Source organism: Passer montanus, unplaced genomic scaffold (genome assembly GCF_014805655.1).
Source record: "Passer montanus isolate IOZ18808 unplaced genomic scaffold, ASM1480565v1 scaffold17, whole genome shotgun sequence".
In the NCBI taxonomy this organism is placed as follows: Eukaryota; Metazoa; Chordata; class Aves; order Passeriformes; family Passeridae; genus Passer; species Passer montanus.
The window spans coordinates 12,137,827-12,151,357 of record NW_024364270.1 but is presented as its reverse complement, the minus strand read 5'-3'; the positions used below and the strand labels follow the sequence as shown (position 1 = coordinate 12,151,357).

Below are 13,531 nucleotides of genomic sequence, written 5' to 3'. Positions count from 1 at the left end.
CTGAGTCTTGCAGCGAGTTTGATAAGAACAGTTTGCATAAATTTAATCTGTTGGCATAGAGATAACCGATATCAAGCAGTGACAAACAAAACCAAAAAGTGCTGGCTTAGGGGAGGAGAGTGGCAGTATAATCTGGCAAAAGGCTTGGTTTGAGTCTAGCACTTAGCATGAGAGGGAGCCTGTCAGCTGATGCACTTCTGAGTTTTGATCCGTATAAGCTTTCAGCTTGTGGTTTAAAACCAGGCAGTGACTGATCCCCACACAGCCACTCACTCTCTTCCCCATGGGATGGGATGGGGGAGAGAATTGCAAGAGTAAAAGTGAGTAAACTCATGTGTTGAGATAAAGAAAGACAGTTTGACAGATAAAGCAAAAGCTGCACACACAAGCAATGCCAAACAAGGAATTAATTCAGTGCTTCCCCTGGGCAGGCAGGTGTTTGGGTATCTCCAGGAGAGCAGGATTACTCGGGGAGACAAATACCATCACCCCAAACATCCCCCTGCTTCCTCCTTCTTCCCCAAGCTCTGTATATGAGCATGAGCTCTGGTCAGAGGAGGGGATATCTGATGTTAACAGGCTCTGGTTTGAGTTATCAGATTGCAATGAAAACTGTCCTTTGTTTATAAATGCCTTATGTCTCTAGTTTTGGGGTAACTTGCATTTTGTTGTAAAAGCCCATGTATCATACACAGTGCTTTGGCAGTTAGAGATCCTGCTGCCAGATAATCCTGGTTTCTTGCTGTCAGAGTCAGAAAAAAGAAAATTGTGTCAGGCATGGCTTTCTCTGGCATGGTCCTAGGTAGCTCTGCTGGATGGATCCCAAGATAACATTCCCTACAATAATTAAACCCTAGGTAGTCCCTTTGTTTAGGAACAGTAGTGTGGGAGGCATGGACTGTGAGTGTTGTTACCCTTTTGCCTTTAAAACCAGAGGTATTTTCAAATTCTGTGTGTACATGATTATTGTTAAACATTTTTTGCACCATCTCAACAGCTATCGCCGTATCTTTTCTTCTTTGCATCTTCTGCCTGCAAAGGAAGCATGACACAGCAGCACCAGGCTTGATAGTGTGCAGCTTGGCCTAGTATTTGTTGATGCTTGTTCTTGTAACATCTTCCACAGCATAAGGAAAAAAGTTGTAAAAATTAATTAATAATATATTTCTTACCTACAATAAAAAGATATAGTTTTCAACTTGAGCGTGGGACCAATTAAAACAGGCTTGCTACCTCTACTGCCTGCTTTTATCCTGCTCTGGATAGAACTGTAAAAGAATAATAGAATCTTCTTGCAGTCCTAGCAGCCATGAGCAACCCACATCCCCAAGGTGCTTCTCTTGCAGCCCTGTCCCTCAGTTTTTGTTACTGTGATTTGCTGCTGGGCAATAGCTGTAAACTCTTGTTAAACCATTACATTTTTAGAACAGTTGCACTGCATCTTAGTCTGACTTATCTATTCCCAGTACATGAGCTCCAGCTCCTGGTTTTTCATTTCTATATTCCTGATGTGATCTTTGGAATACCATTCCTGTGGCAATAGCTTGGGGGGGGGTGCCATTTCTGTGAAAAGGGTGTGTTCTCTGGGTTTGGTTTGATTGGACAAAGTCAGCCGAACACACTGATCTTGTTTATTTACAAAGGTGAGGATTTTGAGGGTGGGTTTTTCCCTCTACCTGATTGCAACACTGGGCTCTAGATAGGCACAGCTCTTCAGGCCATCACCACATGGTAAATGTGAGGCTGCTGCACGCTGCAGCCCTTCTTGGTGAAGGAACAATTTCTGAAGTGAAATCATGCCGAGGTACACGGTGCACGTCCGAGGAGAATGGCTGGCAGTGCCGTGCCTAAGCTCCACAAACACCATCGAGTGGCTGGGAAAGGAAGCTGTGAGACGGTACATGAAAAACAAACCTGACAATGGGGGATTTGCCTCAGTGGAGGAGGTAAAGTTTTACATTCGAAGGTGCAAGGGACTTGGCTTGCTGGATCTTGATGATACCGTGGGGGATGCTCTAGAAGACAATGAATTTGTTGAAGTTGGTAAGCAAAGCCTTAAGTGTTGCATTGTAGAGTGACTGTGTTGTCATCTGAGTCAGCAAACTGTGGCTTTATCTAGATTCATCTAAAATTGCACCTGAGAGATTGTCTACAGTTTCTATGGAAAAATACCCAATAATTTAAGAATATTTAATTTCAGGAACAGAACTACTAAAAGCTAGAAGGTACAGAATTCTATGTACATCTTTCGTATCTGCTGTCATATATAGTGTAAGCTGTTCTGTTTTAGCCTTTGGAATACCTTAAATAAATACATAGTTCCTTGTTATTTTCCCAGAAGCATGCAAGTATGTTCAGGGCTGATAACTAGAAATTAGAATTCTTATTGCTGTGAATTGTAATAAATAACAAATTAGCTTATGTAAATAATGCAATTTAATCCTGTATGTTCTTATTCTACATATTTCTTCTAGTTATAGAAGGAGATATAATGTCTCCAGATTTCATACCATCTCAGCCAGAAGGAGTTCATTTGTATCCTTTTTGAGTGATTTGTGAAGTTTTTACAATTACAGATTTATAATTTTCTATATTGCCTGCATTTTTTAGAGTTTCTTCATTCTTAAAACACATTGCCAGCAGTAACTGAGTGGTCACTACCTGTGAAATCCTGTCTGCCCTTTTTCCTTTACAAAACTTTCAGATACAGCAAATACCGAGAACCAGATCAGGTAGGAATCACCAATGATTTCACAACTCAGTAAGAAATCCTGCTATGCACCAGAAAATGCTGAGAGTTCAGCCAGTGCAGCCTTCACAAAAGCAGGGGCTATTAGATTTGGCTGTGTCAAGGAAACTAAACTACAATGTGCTTATTATGTTTTTGTTACCCGGGTTCCTGTCTTATGAATAAGCATGAAGAAGCTTCCTGTCATTGCTGAGTTGTGACTGTATTTTTTATTTATAGTGATTATCAAGCAATTTTGTATGTATCCATGTCCCAAACTAAAGGGTGGTTCTTTGGTGTAGTATATTTCTTTAGATGGCAACAGCTTAACAACGGAGGACTTGGTCAATTTAGGAAAAGGACTCTACAAGATAAAGGTAAAAATTCTGAACAAATGCAGCTAAAAATTAGATATTTATTTTTCTACAGCTAAATAATGACAAATAAACTAATATTGAAATTACTTATGTTTTAGCTCACATCTGAAGCTGAAACTAAAGTCAAAAAATCTCGAGAAGTGATTGAAAGGATCGTAAAGGAACAGACAGGTAAATATTTTTGCTTTTAACTACTAATTGTTTAGAAGACTTCATCAGCTTCCCTCCTTAACCAGCAGTGTACATTTCTTGCAGTTGTTTATGGAATCACCACGGGTTTTGGAAAGTTTGCCAGGACTGTCATCCCAAACAGTAATCTGAGGTACGTTGTGTGTGCAGCCTTCTCCGTCCTTTCTTTTCAGGAAAGGAAGAAGAGGGAGCAGTTTGACCCTGTAGCTGGGGTTAAATGAGAGAGCTGCTTCAGAAATTCTTTCTGTTTCATGCAAAATCAAACCTGATGAGACTTTTTTTGAGGTTTAACATATTTTCTTTTTTTTTTTTTTGTAGGGAGCTTCAAGTGAACTTGGTTCGTTCACATTCTGCAGGTAATGAGAGATTGCTCAGTGTTTCCCTTTTCGGCCCTTGTTGGTAGTGGGTGAGTAACCCAGAGGGTTCTGTTACTGTTTCAGGTGTGGGGAAACCTTTGACCCCAGAGAGAACTCGTATGCTGTTGGCACTAAGAATCAATGTCCTAGCCAAAGGATACAGTGGAATATCCCTAGAAACCCTCGAGCAAGTTATTGAAGTGTTTAATGGTAAAAAGATGTTTAAAGAAAATCTTTCTTTCCCTTTCTTTTCCTTTTAACTGCTTTGTTAAAGCAGTTAAAGGGTGTAGCTCAGTGGGTCAAGATGCAGGTGTTGGTCTTTCAGCTTGGTAGTTGTGAGAGATCAGGACTAGAGCTGCAACAAGAGTAGTCCTGTTGGTGCCATTGTCCATGATTGTAGGCTGTTACTGTGGCCACACTTATGAGCTGGCTTCTCTGTTTTCCAAGGAGTTTATCAAGGGAATGCTCTAAAATGAGTGATTTTTGTTTTCTTTCTAGCATCCTGCCTTCCTTATATCCCAGAGAAAGGGACAGTTGGAGCCAGCGGAGACTTGGCCCCTCTCTCTCATCTTGCTCTGGGATTAATTGGAGAGGGAAAGATGTGGTCCCCGAAGAGTGGCTGGGCTGATGCTAAATATGTAAGATTTGTGCAGCTGACAGTTTATTTTATTTTAGCTTGCTGACTCATTTTTCAAATTGCATGTAGCTTTGAGAGAGAGCTTTTTCTCATATTAGTAATATGTACAAGTCTTTGGATTTTCTCTACCAGTTTGAATTGGGACTAGGTTGCCTTTAGCTACTTATTCTCTAATTTGAGGAAGGTGGATCCATGGAGAATGCAAGAACTGACCCACATGTCACTGTAGCAGACATAAATAAGCAGCATGTTATTAAGCCCTAAAGAAATATCATGCCACAGTACTGCTATACAAGATACCACAGTTCGTCATTTATGAACTGGAGAAATGGAGAGGATATGATACCAACTATGAAAGAACTATTACTGTATCTTCAGCTCCATGAGCATCAATACTCCTCTAAAAAATCCAACATCACCTCTCAAATGCTGAGCATACCTGGAGGTTTACTGGAGGCACGATCTTTGCAGTAAAATTTCTACTGATTTTATAGTGGCTTTAAGTAAATACACAGGTTTGGATATTTCATTTTTGATAAATTAGCTAGGGTTACAAGGGGCCTTTATATTCTATCACAAGATGGAATTGTTACAATGAAATTACTTTTTAATCTATTGTTATTCTGCCACTAACATACCAGCAGATTGATCTTGTGTTAAATATCTCCAAGTCCAGCCCCTCCAAAGTCTTTCATGGTAGTTTGTTCTGATACACCTATAACTCCTATCCATGAATATTTGAATACCAGACTCATTCATGGATTGATAGGTGTACATCGCTATAGACTGGAGAAAGATTGAGGACTACACAGGGAGAGGAGTAAGGAGGAAGCAGACCAGTATGTGCTGGACCTTCAAGACCAGAAGTTATAGCTGTACACTTCTGAGATGCATTACCTCTTCTGTTGGACAGGGTGAGAGGACTAAATGAGGAATAAGTTATGCTGTTTCTCCATTTCCTGCAAGAACAATTGCCCTGTAGAATAGACATGTACAGAATAAACTGGATAGGACTCCTCCTGTCATTAGAGATTTTCTATAGAAAGGATTAGGGATAATTTAATAAGGAATAATTTATGCCAAGCCAAAATGCTATGAGGCAGGGTGTAGGCAGAAGTGCCTTCCCAAGGGGCTTCCAGCCTCTCCCATCATCTAGAACATGGTAGATGTTGATGGGCTATGACAGTGACAAATATCTTGCTTCAGTGCTCCTGCTACCTTCTTGTATTGGCACTAGGAAGTGAGGTGCTAGTTTGGAAGTCCTTTATTTAGCCCAGCAGAAAAAAATATGTGATATGTTTGTGATATAAAGCTCTTTTTCTTCCATCACTTAAGAAATTTGTTAATATTTCTATTCATGGAAACATTTGAGTGACTGCATTTTGTGACTTTAGTGACTGAAAAGTATTTTTCATTAACTGCCTTGGCATTTAACTACTTCACAGGTCCTGGAAGCCCATGGACTGAAACCAATCACCTTGAAACCAAAAGAGGTAATAAAGTATAATGATGTCAGCTGATGAAAAAGAGCATAGTCAATCAATCACTATTTGCTTTATATGTACAGTAAAAGCATTACATGAATTAACAATAATTTTAAATCAAACTTTAGAAAGATAATGATGAAGTGTTGTCAGGAGTGGGATTCACCACTCCTAGTGTCACCCTACTTGACTTGAAATGTCAGACCCAAGCTTGGTGTTCAGATTGGCTCTGTGGTCAGTGGAGACAGACAGGTCCCTTTCAAAAGCACTTTATACCATCCTGACACAGCTGTCTAAGAGGCACCTTCAAGGTACCTGTCCACCCTTTGGCCAGAACAGGAAGTCAGATGACTGACTTGAAGCAGGTATCTTACTTGCTTGGAACTACTGGTGCTCCAAGGGTGTCTGCAGGGACTTAATGGGGTCGTGAGCATTAACACTTTATGTAGCAGATGCTCAGTCAAGCTGTGCATTTTGTGATTTCAAGATGGTCCAAAAAGCTAGGCAAAGACCTTTAACTCCTTCATGTGAGAAGGAGAATTGTCACAGACATGGGGAATTGTCACAGTGTGTGGAATAGTGGCAACGAATTTGCTTAACATCTGTTTTCCTTTGAAGGGTCTAGCCCTCATCAACGGGACACAGATGATCACCTCGCTGGGATGTGAGGCCGTGGAAAGAGCCGGAGCTATAGCGAGGCAAGCTGACATCATCGCTGCCCTTACACTGGAAGTCCTGAAGGGCACAACGAGGGCCTTTGACACTGGTGGGTACTGGGCACTCCCTGTTTGCTAAACAGCTCCTGACAGGAGAGGCACAGCCTGACAGTCTGACTTGTCTTACTAGATATCCATGCAGTGCGCCCGCATCGAGGGCAGGCTGAAGTGGCCTTTCGATTCAGGTCCCTTCTAGATTCTGACCATCATCCATCAGAAATAGCAGGTGAACAATCTAAACCTTCACCCTCTCAGGTTACCAGGACAGGCTGGGTCCTTCAACAGGACACAGTGCTTTTGTGTAAGCAATATTTGGGTTTTGCCCTCCTTGTGTCTTCTAGAGAGCCATAGATTCTGTGACCGAGTTCAGGACGCGTACACAATGCGCTGCTGTCCTCAGGTAAAGTCTGACTTTAAGATACTTCTGTAACAACAGATAAATGATGGTGACTTTTCCACCTCAGAAATAAAGGCAGTTATGTGCTGTCTGACATTGTTAGAGGAAGAGGCTTTATTTGGCATCTTCTTCACTTCACAGTAGTGTTAATGGAGACATGCAATTTGTTGATCACTTGCGTGTACACATCAGGCAGCATCTAACAAAGCTGTGTCCAGATCTGGAAGAGGACAGAGGTTGGAAGCAGAGGGAAAGTGCTGGTTTCCATGCTTGCAGATTTTGTAGGGATTTTCTTCTGCACTGGTGTTAATAACATGAACTGGGTGTTTCCAGAAGCAAACAGAATGTAGTATCTCAGACATATTGGAAGAGCTCAATCCTTTGCATTTTAACAGGAGCAAAGCTATTAAATCAGTGGAATTAATTAAAGTTAATTAATTAATAAGAGGTTTTGTTTTCTGTGAATCTTTGTAAGGCTACTTCTTCCCTCATAACACTTCTGCCACTGAATAAATACCTTCCATTTAGGTAAACCAACCCAAATAAGTAAAGAATGTCATATTCAGATTACTATTCAGGCAAAACTGCCATAATAATAGTAAATACCATATTTGAAGTGTCTAGGATTGGCAGTGATGCTGCTGATGTTAAAAGCAAATCCAAGACCATCTTCCATGTGTGAAAATTGAATGAGATAGTGGGAAGAGGGTCCCTGCAGCTCAGTCAGCATCCTGAAGGTGAACTAAGTACAGATAATAAGCTCAGGCACTAATGTCTTTTGTTGTAGGTCCATGGAATTGTAAATGATACAATTGCTTTTGTGAAGGACATAATAACGACGGAAATCAACAGTGCCACGGACAACCCTGTATCTTTTTAATTACTTTATTACTATATAAAATTCTTCTTAGCCTTTTTTACTCTTTTCTTTTGTATAGTTACTCACACTGGAGGCAAAAAAGTCATAATTGGCTTTGGTCAATAACTGCCATTGTTTGCAACAGCAATCTCTCTTCCTTTAGACTGCATTGAAGGATTTCTGTCAGCTCTGTAATGCAGGGCTGCATTTCTGTCAGCACTATAATGATGATGTACATACCATTATATCAATTGCTGATAAGCATTATTGCTTCTAATCTTCCAAACTTCCTTTTACCTTTAATTAGAATCTAATCCAATTCTTCTAATTTGGAAGTAGTCCAATTCTAATTTGGACTAATTAAGTGCCAAAATTGTAACTGTCATGGAGAGAATCTATCAAGGAACTGAAAACCTATGCTAGGATCTGAACAGCTGATCAAAGACCTCTCTTTATGTAGCTTATTTGAAAAACATACATGTCAAAATTGTACCTACAAATTTGAAGAACTGAGATTGTGTCTTCATTTCTTGAAAAGTGGAAGTGTAGACACAATATAATGTGCTTGTAAATAAAAGCCTATTGGCACTAGAACTCCTTCATTTAAGATATTCTGATTACTGGCAGATATCACTCACGTAAACTGTATTTCACTCATGTGGGCCTTAACTTCTCCTTAAAGATGGTGTTTGCTGAAAGAGAAGAGACCATTTCTGGAGGAAATTTTCATGGTGAATATCCTGCAAAGGTAATTCAGCATTTGAAGAAAGGAAAAAAAAACTTTTTCTGGTTTTTTTTTTTCATCTGGTTTAATGAGATCTTCTTTTGTAGGCTCTGGACTATTTAGCAATTGGTGTGCATGAACTCGCTGCAATTAGTGAAAGAAGAATTGAGAGGCTCTGCAACCCCTCACTCAGTGAACTGCCTGCATTTTTAGTCACTGAAGGAGGCCTGAACTCAGGCTTCATGATTGCACACTGCACAGCAGCTGCCCTGGGTGAGTGCTTGAGCAATTCCATAGAGAGAGCAAGCTAGAAAGACTGATTTTTTTCAAGGCAGATGCAATCTAATAGCAGACACAAATGTATCTGGCTCCTGTTTTCCATCTCCCCTCCATGTCTTCTGTGCTGTCTTGTAAAGTATGAGCATTGGGTGTGGCTGCAATTATTTCAGTTCAGGCTTCCTTATTCTGCACCAACCCTGGGGCATGTTCAGTGCTCTGAGCATGCAAATCTGAGTGGACTTTGGTGGGAAGGCTTGTCTCAAAGGTGGCCTGATGGCCTCAGCACTGGCTGTCTCCATTTGGCACATCAGTATCAGACCCCACAGTCCTCAGAAGACCCGAGTTTGCAGTGGTGGCTATTGGGGTAGCACTGAAACTAAACATCACTTCAGTTTTTCCTCTAGTACTCATGGCTAAGGCAACAAGAAGCCTGCTGGCTGCTGGCATACTACAGTTCATAGGTTCAGAGAAGCAGGAGCCAATATAAAGATAAACATGCTATGAGAAGAGATAAATTTTAAAATTTACAAACAAACACAGGAACAGAGAATATTGGTTAAATATGTAGGTAAACACTCTGGAGAAAAACAAATGAATTAAATAAATCAGTTCACTAAAGGAACCCAGCCTCAAGGAAACCACCCTAGAGGCTGGTTGGGGAATTGGGTCTGGAAGAGGAGCTGAATTGCTCATTCCCTCGTTTAGGGGCTGGAAGCTTTATCTTTTGGCAGGGGAGAGTGTAGGATGGCTCCAGGTTTCAGCTGGTTGCATGGCTTCAGGTTGCACTGCACACTTCTGTAATCTGGAGTGACAGTGATTTCTGCTGTGGGAAATGAAAATTACAGCCCTGCATCTGCTGACACTAGAAGTCCATGGGTCAAAATAATCTCATCCTGATCAAAAAAGTGAGGATTTTATCTGAATTTTTATCTGAAGTTTGAGTTCCTTTTATTCTTCTTAACTTCTTTTTTAATCACCAATATTTTTTCAAATCACTCTGCCAGTTTCTGGGTTGTTTGTGTACCAGCTAATGTTTTTCACTCCCAGGGTTAATAGATAAATCTGAAAAAAAATTGCAGATATTTTGCAACACCACTGGATGTGTCTGTCTGGCCCTGCTCCAGCAGCTCTGTGCCTGCCAGACCGAGCTGTTTGCAGTGATCACATGCAGCCTCTCTGGGACCTGCCATCACCTGCCTGAATGTGCCAGCTGGGCTCTGGCCCTAGACTGTCACTCCAGCCTATTTGCAATTGGTGTCACCACCTCTCTGTTGCTCCTGTTGCTTTTCTGAAGCTGCTAATTTGGCGAGAGCATTACACAGCATCCCGCTGGGCTTCAGAAAGGAAAGGCCGAGTGCAGCCAGAGTGCTGTGAATGCACACTTCATTTTTTTCTCTTTTAAAGAGCAGTTCTCAACCTCAAATGATCATTGAATGGTGCCTAAGGCCTCTCCTGCAACCATTTGCCTGTCGCTTTTGGATGCAGCATGAGAATTTATTCCAGACCTTGCAGCTGGCTTTCAAAGCTGGAGTGTGTCACCCTCAGGGACATGGGCAGCCTTGTAGTGAGGTGAGGGAGGGAGAGAGTTTGTATTGTATGGCATTCCCCCATCTTTCCAGAGGAAGTTCTGAAAGTTCCTCAGCTGCAATGAGCAGACCAGAGGCTGATCTCTAGCTGTATTCTTGAAAGCAGGGGAGGGGTGATCTTCATGACCAAAACCAGAGGGAGCCAATGCTCTTTACAGAGTTGCCCCTGGCAGAACAACCAGAGCAACTGGCAGAACCAGGCTTGTGTTTCAGTTATGCTGTCTGCTCTTCTGCTTCAGTTTCCTCCAGGCCTTTGAGCCCCAGCAACTCAAAGTGGAGCTAAGGGAGTGAAGAGTGAGCCCTCTTTCTGTATGTGGTTAATATTTGCATCTAAAGACTGCTGTTGGTTAGTGTTTTAAAGGCAATGGTAGTTTTCAAGGTTATTACAAATTTCTCAGTCCAGGTAAAACACTGATGCATCCTCAAAAGAGGAGCAGTAGTTGGACCCAAGGTGGTGGACAGGTTCTTACCTCCATGTTGTCCATTGCTTCTGCTGTCTTATGCCTATTTTGTCTTTCATTCATTGTGCTGGGTTTTTGCAGTGTCTGAGAACAAAGCCTTGTGCCACCCCTCTTCTGTGGATTCTCTCTCAACCAGTGCTGCTACAGAGGATCACGTGTCCATGGGAGGATGGGCTGCAAGAAAAGCTTTGAGAGTTATTGAACATGTGGAACAAGGTAAAATTAAATTCTGATTTCCAGACCAACCTTGAATCATGAAAGTAAGGGGCTAATGCCAATAATGATCAGGTGTAAGGTAGGCAGATACAATGCAAACTTCTCCAGACAGAAGACTCCCTTCCAAAGCACTATAATTTTCCTGGTGTTTCCATGTGGGGTCTGGCATGCTTCAGAGGGAGAACTTTCATTTTTAGCTCAGGCTCCTCTTTTCTAAACAAGATTTAGCACTTTTTTAAAGTGATAAAGAAGATTTGTGATTTATGATGGACATTAATTTGAGTATTCAAGCTACCCTGGAAGAGATTCATAGGCATTTAAGACTCTGGTGACGAGGAGTTCCTGGTGCACTTGAAAGGTCTGAACAAAAGCACCCAAAATCTGCTTGCTGAAATGCTGGATACTACTCCCAGCATCACCCATGAAATGATCCTGCCACTGGGCTGGCTCTCTGGGGGGTGTGGATTGGATCCACTGGTTTTTCACATTGCCTGAACCATATCATATGAGAACAAAGGCCAGGGGTAGCTTTGGACAGGAAACCTCGCCTTGAGCTGTACCTGCCAAACATCCCCTTGGCTGCTCTGCTTTCCTAGTTCTGGCCATCGAGCTGCTCGCCGCCTGCCAGGGCATTGAATTCCTCCGCCCTCTGAGAACGACAACCCCATTGGAGAAGGTCTACGACCTTGTGCGCTCCGTGGTGAGGTAAGAGCAGGCAAACACTCTCCCCAGAGGCTGCCTGCCTGGAGAGCAGCTGCTGGCAGTGGGGGTTAATGTTTGTCCAATGTCTCATTGCAGGCCCTGGATAAAGGATCGCTTCATGGCCCCAGACATTGAAGCAGCTCACAGGCTGCTCGTGGAGCAGAAGGTGAGTGCTGGCTTTTGGCTTCTGTGTAGGATTGTCTAGAACCCTTTTTCTTTGTCCATGCTATCTGCTGTTTTTGCTGCCCAATACTCTTCATGATCAAGTAGCTTTGTAGCAAGTGGCAGTGACTATCTCCCAAATATTGCATACAGAGCATTAGCCTGGTAACACGGCAAGACAAAGTATTGCTGCCTTGAATCCTTTCACCTTGTCCCATTGGAGCTTTATCCTTTCCCATCCATTGTCAACTCCCTTCACATGCTCTTCCCTAAACCTTGCTCTATCTGCCTCTCTGGTTCTGCTCCTCCCATACAGCATATCCCACCCAATAACTTTTCTTCAGGGTTTTCTGAACTCATTTAGAAGTATGCATTGATGTCTTAGCTGACCTTTTCTTTGCCTCTGACTCTGCTGTTTCACATTCTTGTTCCGCAGGTGTGGGAAGTGGCTAAACCTTACATTGAAAAGTACAGGAGGGAACACATCCCTGAATCAAGACCCATTTCACCTACAGCTTTCTCCCTGGGATCGCTGAGAATGAGTGCAGATTACAGTCATGAGCACAGGCATCAGAATGAACTTTGAGTTATGATCCTCTGGAAGAGAGCAGATCCTTTCCAGAACCTTGCTTGAGCATGGCTGTTCTACTCACGCTCAATGTGGTTTCTCCAGGCGACCTAGAGGACCTGACTGTCTAGCTCAGAAGCACAAATAGATAGTAAAGAAAAGTCTCACTGCTTTCCTCATGTGTAAAAGACAATTTTGTCATGACAGTGAATTCATGAACTTCTGAATACAAATTATTCAGACTCCTGATGAAACCAGTATTTGTTTTGTCAACATTTTGTTTGTTTTCTCTCCATCTGTGCCAATGATACCAAACAGCCTAAATTTGATATTCTTACCTTTTTTCTCCCCCTTTGGGTAACTGCTGTGATCCCCTTCATTTTGCCACAAACAAGATTATCTTTACATTTAGTTGTTCTCTCTTTTGCAGATCATATGTGAGGTACAGGCTCTTGTATAACAGGAGCATTTTTAGAGCAGGTGCTTCACTAATCAGGAAAGCTGTGTGCATAGGAGTGTGCTATGGAGATCACTGCTCCAGAACAAATATTTTATGTTCTGGTGATGGACTATATTTAATGCAGCTTTCCAAGAGCTATGGGCTCACACCTGCAATCAATAAACTGAGGCTCCACATGGTTGTAGCAATCTATTTTCCTGACATGTATGTGATGATGAAAAGGTAAAGCAAAAGCTTAATTTGGAAGTAAGGAGGACAGGTGACACAGGGGCCAGAAAAGGGGGAAGAGGGGGCGTAGGACTAGTGCATGTGAACCAGTGCTGAGGCAATAGCACCAAGACCCACACTCCCATGGCTCTCCAGGTCTCTGCCTGTCTGCCAGGAGCCCTGTCCCCAGAGATGGGATCATGAGTGAGTGTGCTCTGTGTCACAACACTGACCTCTGGCACAGGCTTTATTTTGCAAGGGAAGAGTCAGGACATGGATTTCACCTCATGGTGCAGTGGAGACAGGGCAGTACTGATCTGCCTGAGGGGCATTCAGCACAAGCTGAAAGCCTCCCCAGGCTGTTGGCTATGCTGCAAGGGGCTGCCTTTGAGTGTCTGACACCTGCCATGTTAAATGTGCCCC

General features: G+C 42.3%; 1 protein-coding gene across 1 annotated transcript; it reads left to right on the top strand.

Annotated features, from left to right (window-relative positions):
• Window positions 1–1,681: 1,681 nt before the first annotated feature.
• HAL (histidine ammonia-lyase) lies at window positions 1,682–12,701 on the top strand. Its single transcript, XM_039704124.1, has 20 exons — window positions 1,682–2,043; window positions 2,475–2,535; window positions 2,705–2,732; window positions 3,031–3,105; window positions 3,204–3,276; window positions 3,361–3,427; window positions 3,613–3,650; window positions 3,735–3,860; window positions 4,149–4,288; window positions 5,733–5,780; window positions 6,390–6,537; window positions 6,618–6,713; window positions 6,829–6,887; window positions 7,672–7,752; window positions 8,426–8,491; window positions 8,575–8,740; window positions 10,875–11,009; window positions 11,606–11,714; window positions 11,808–11,877; window positions 12,310–12,701. Exons 1-20 carry the CDS (start codon window positions 1,797–1,799, stop codon window positions 12,457–12,459), a joined length of 1,983 nt encoding a protein of 660 aa, XP_039560058.1. The 5' UTR covers window positions 1,682–1,796; the 3' UTR covers window positions 12,460–12,701.
• The last annotated feature ends 830 nt before the right edge of the window (window positions 12,702–13,531 follow it).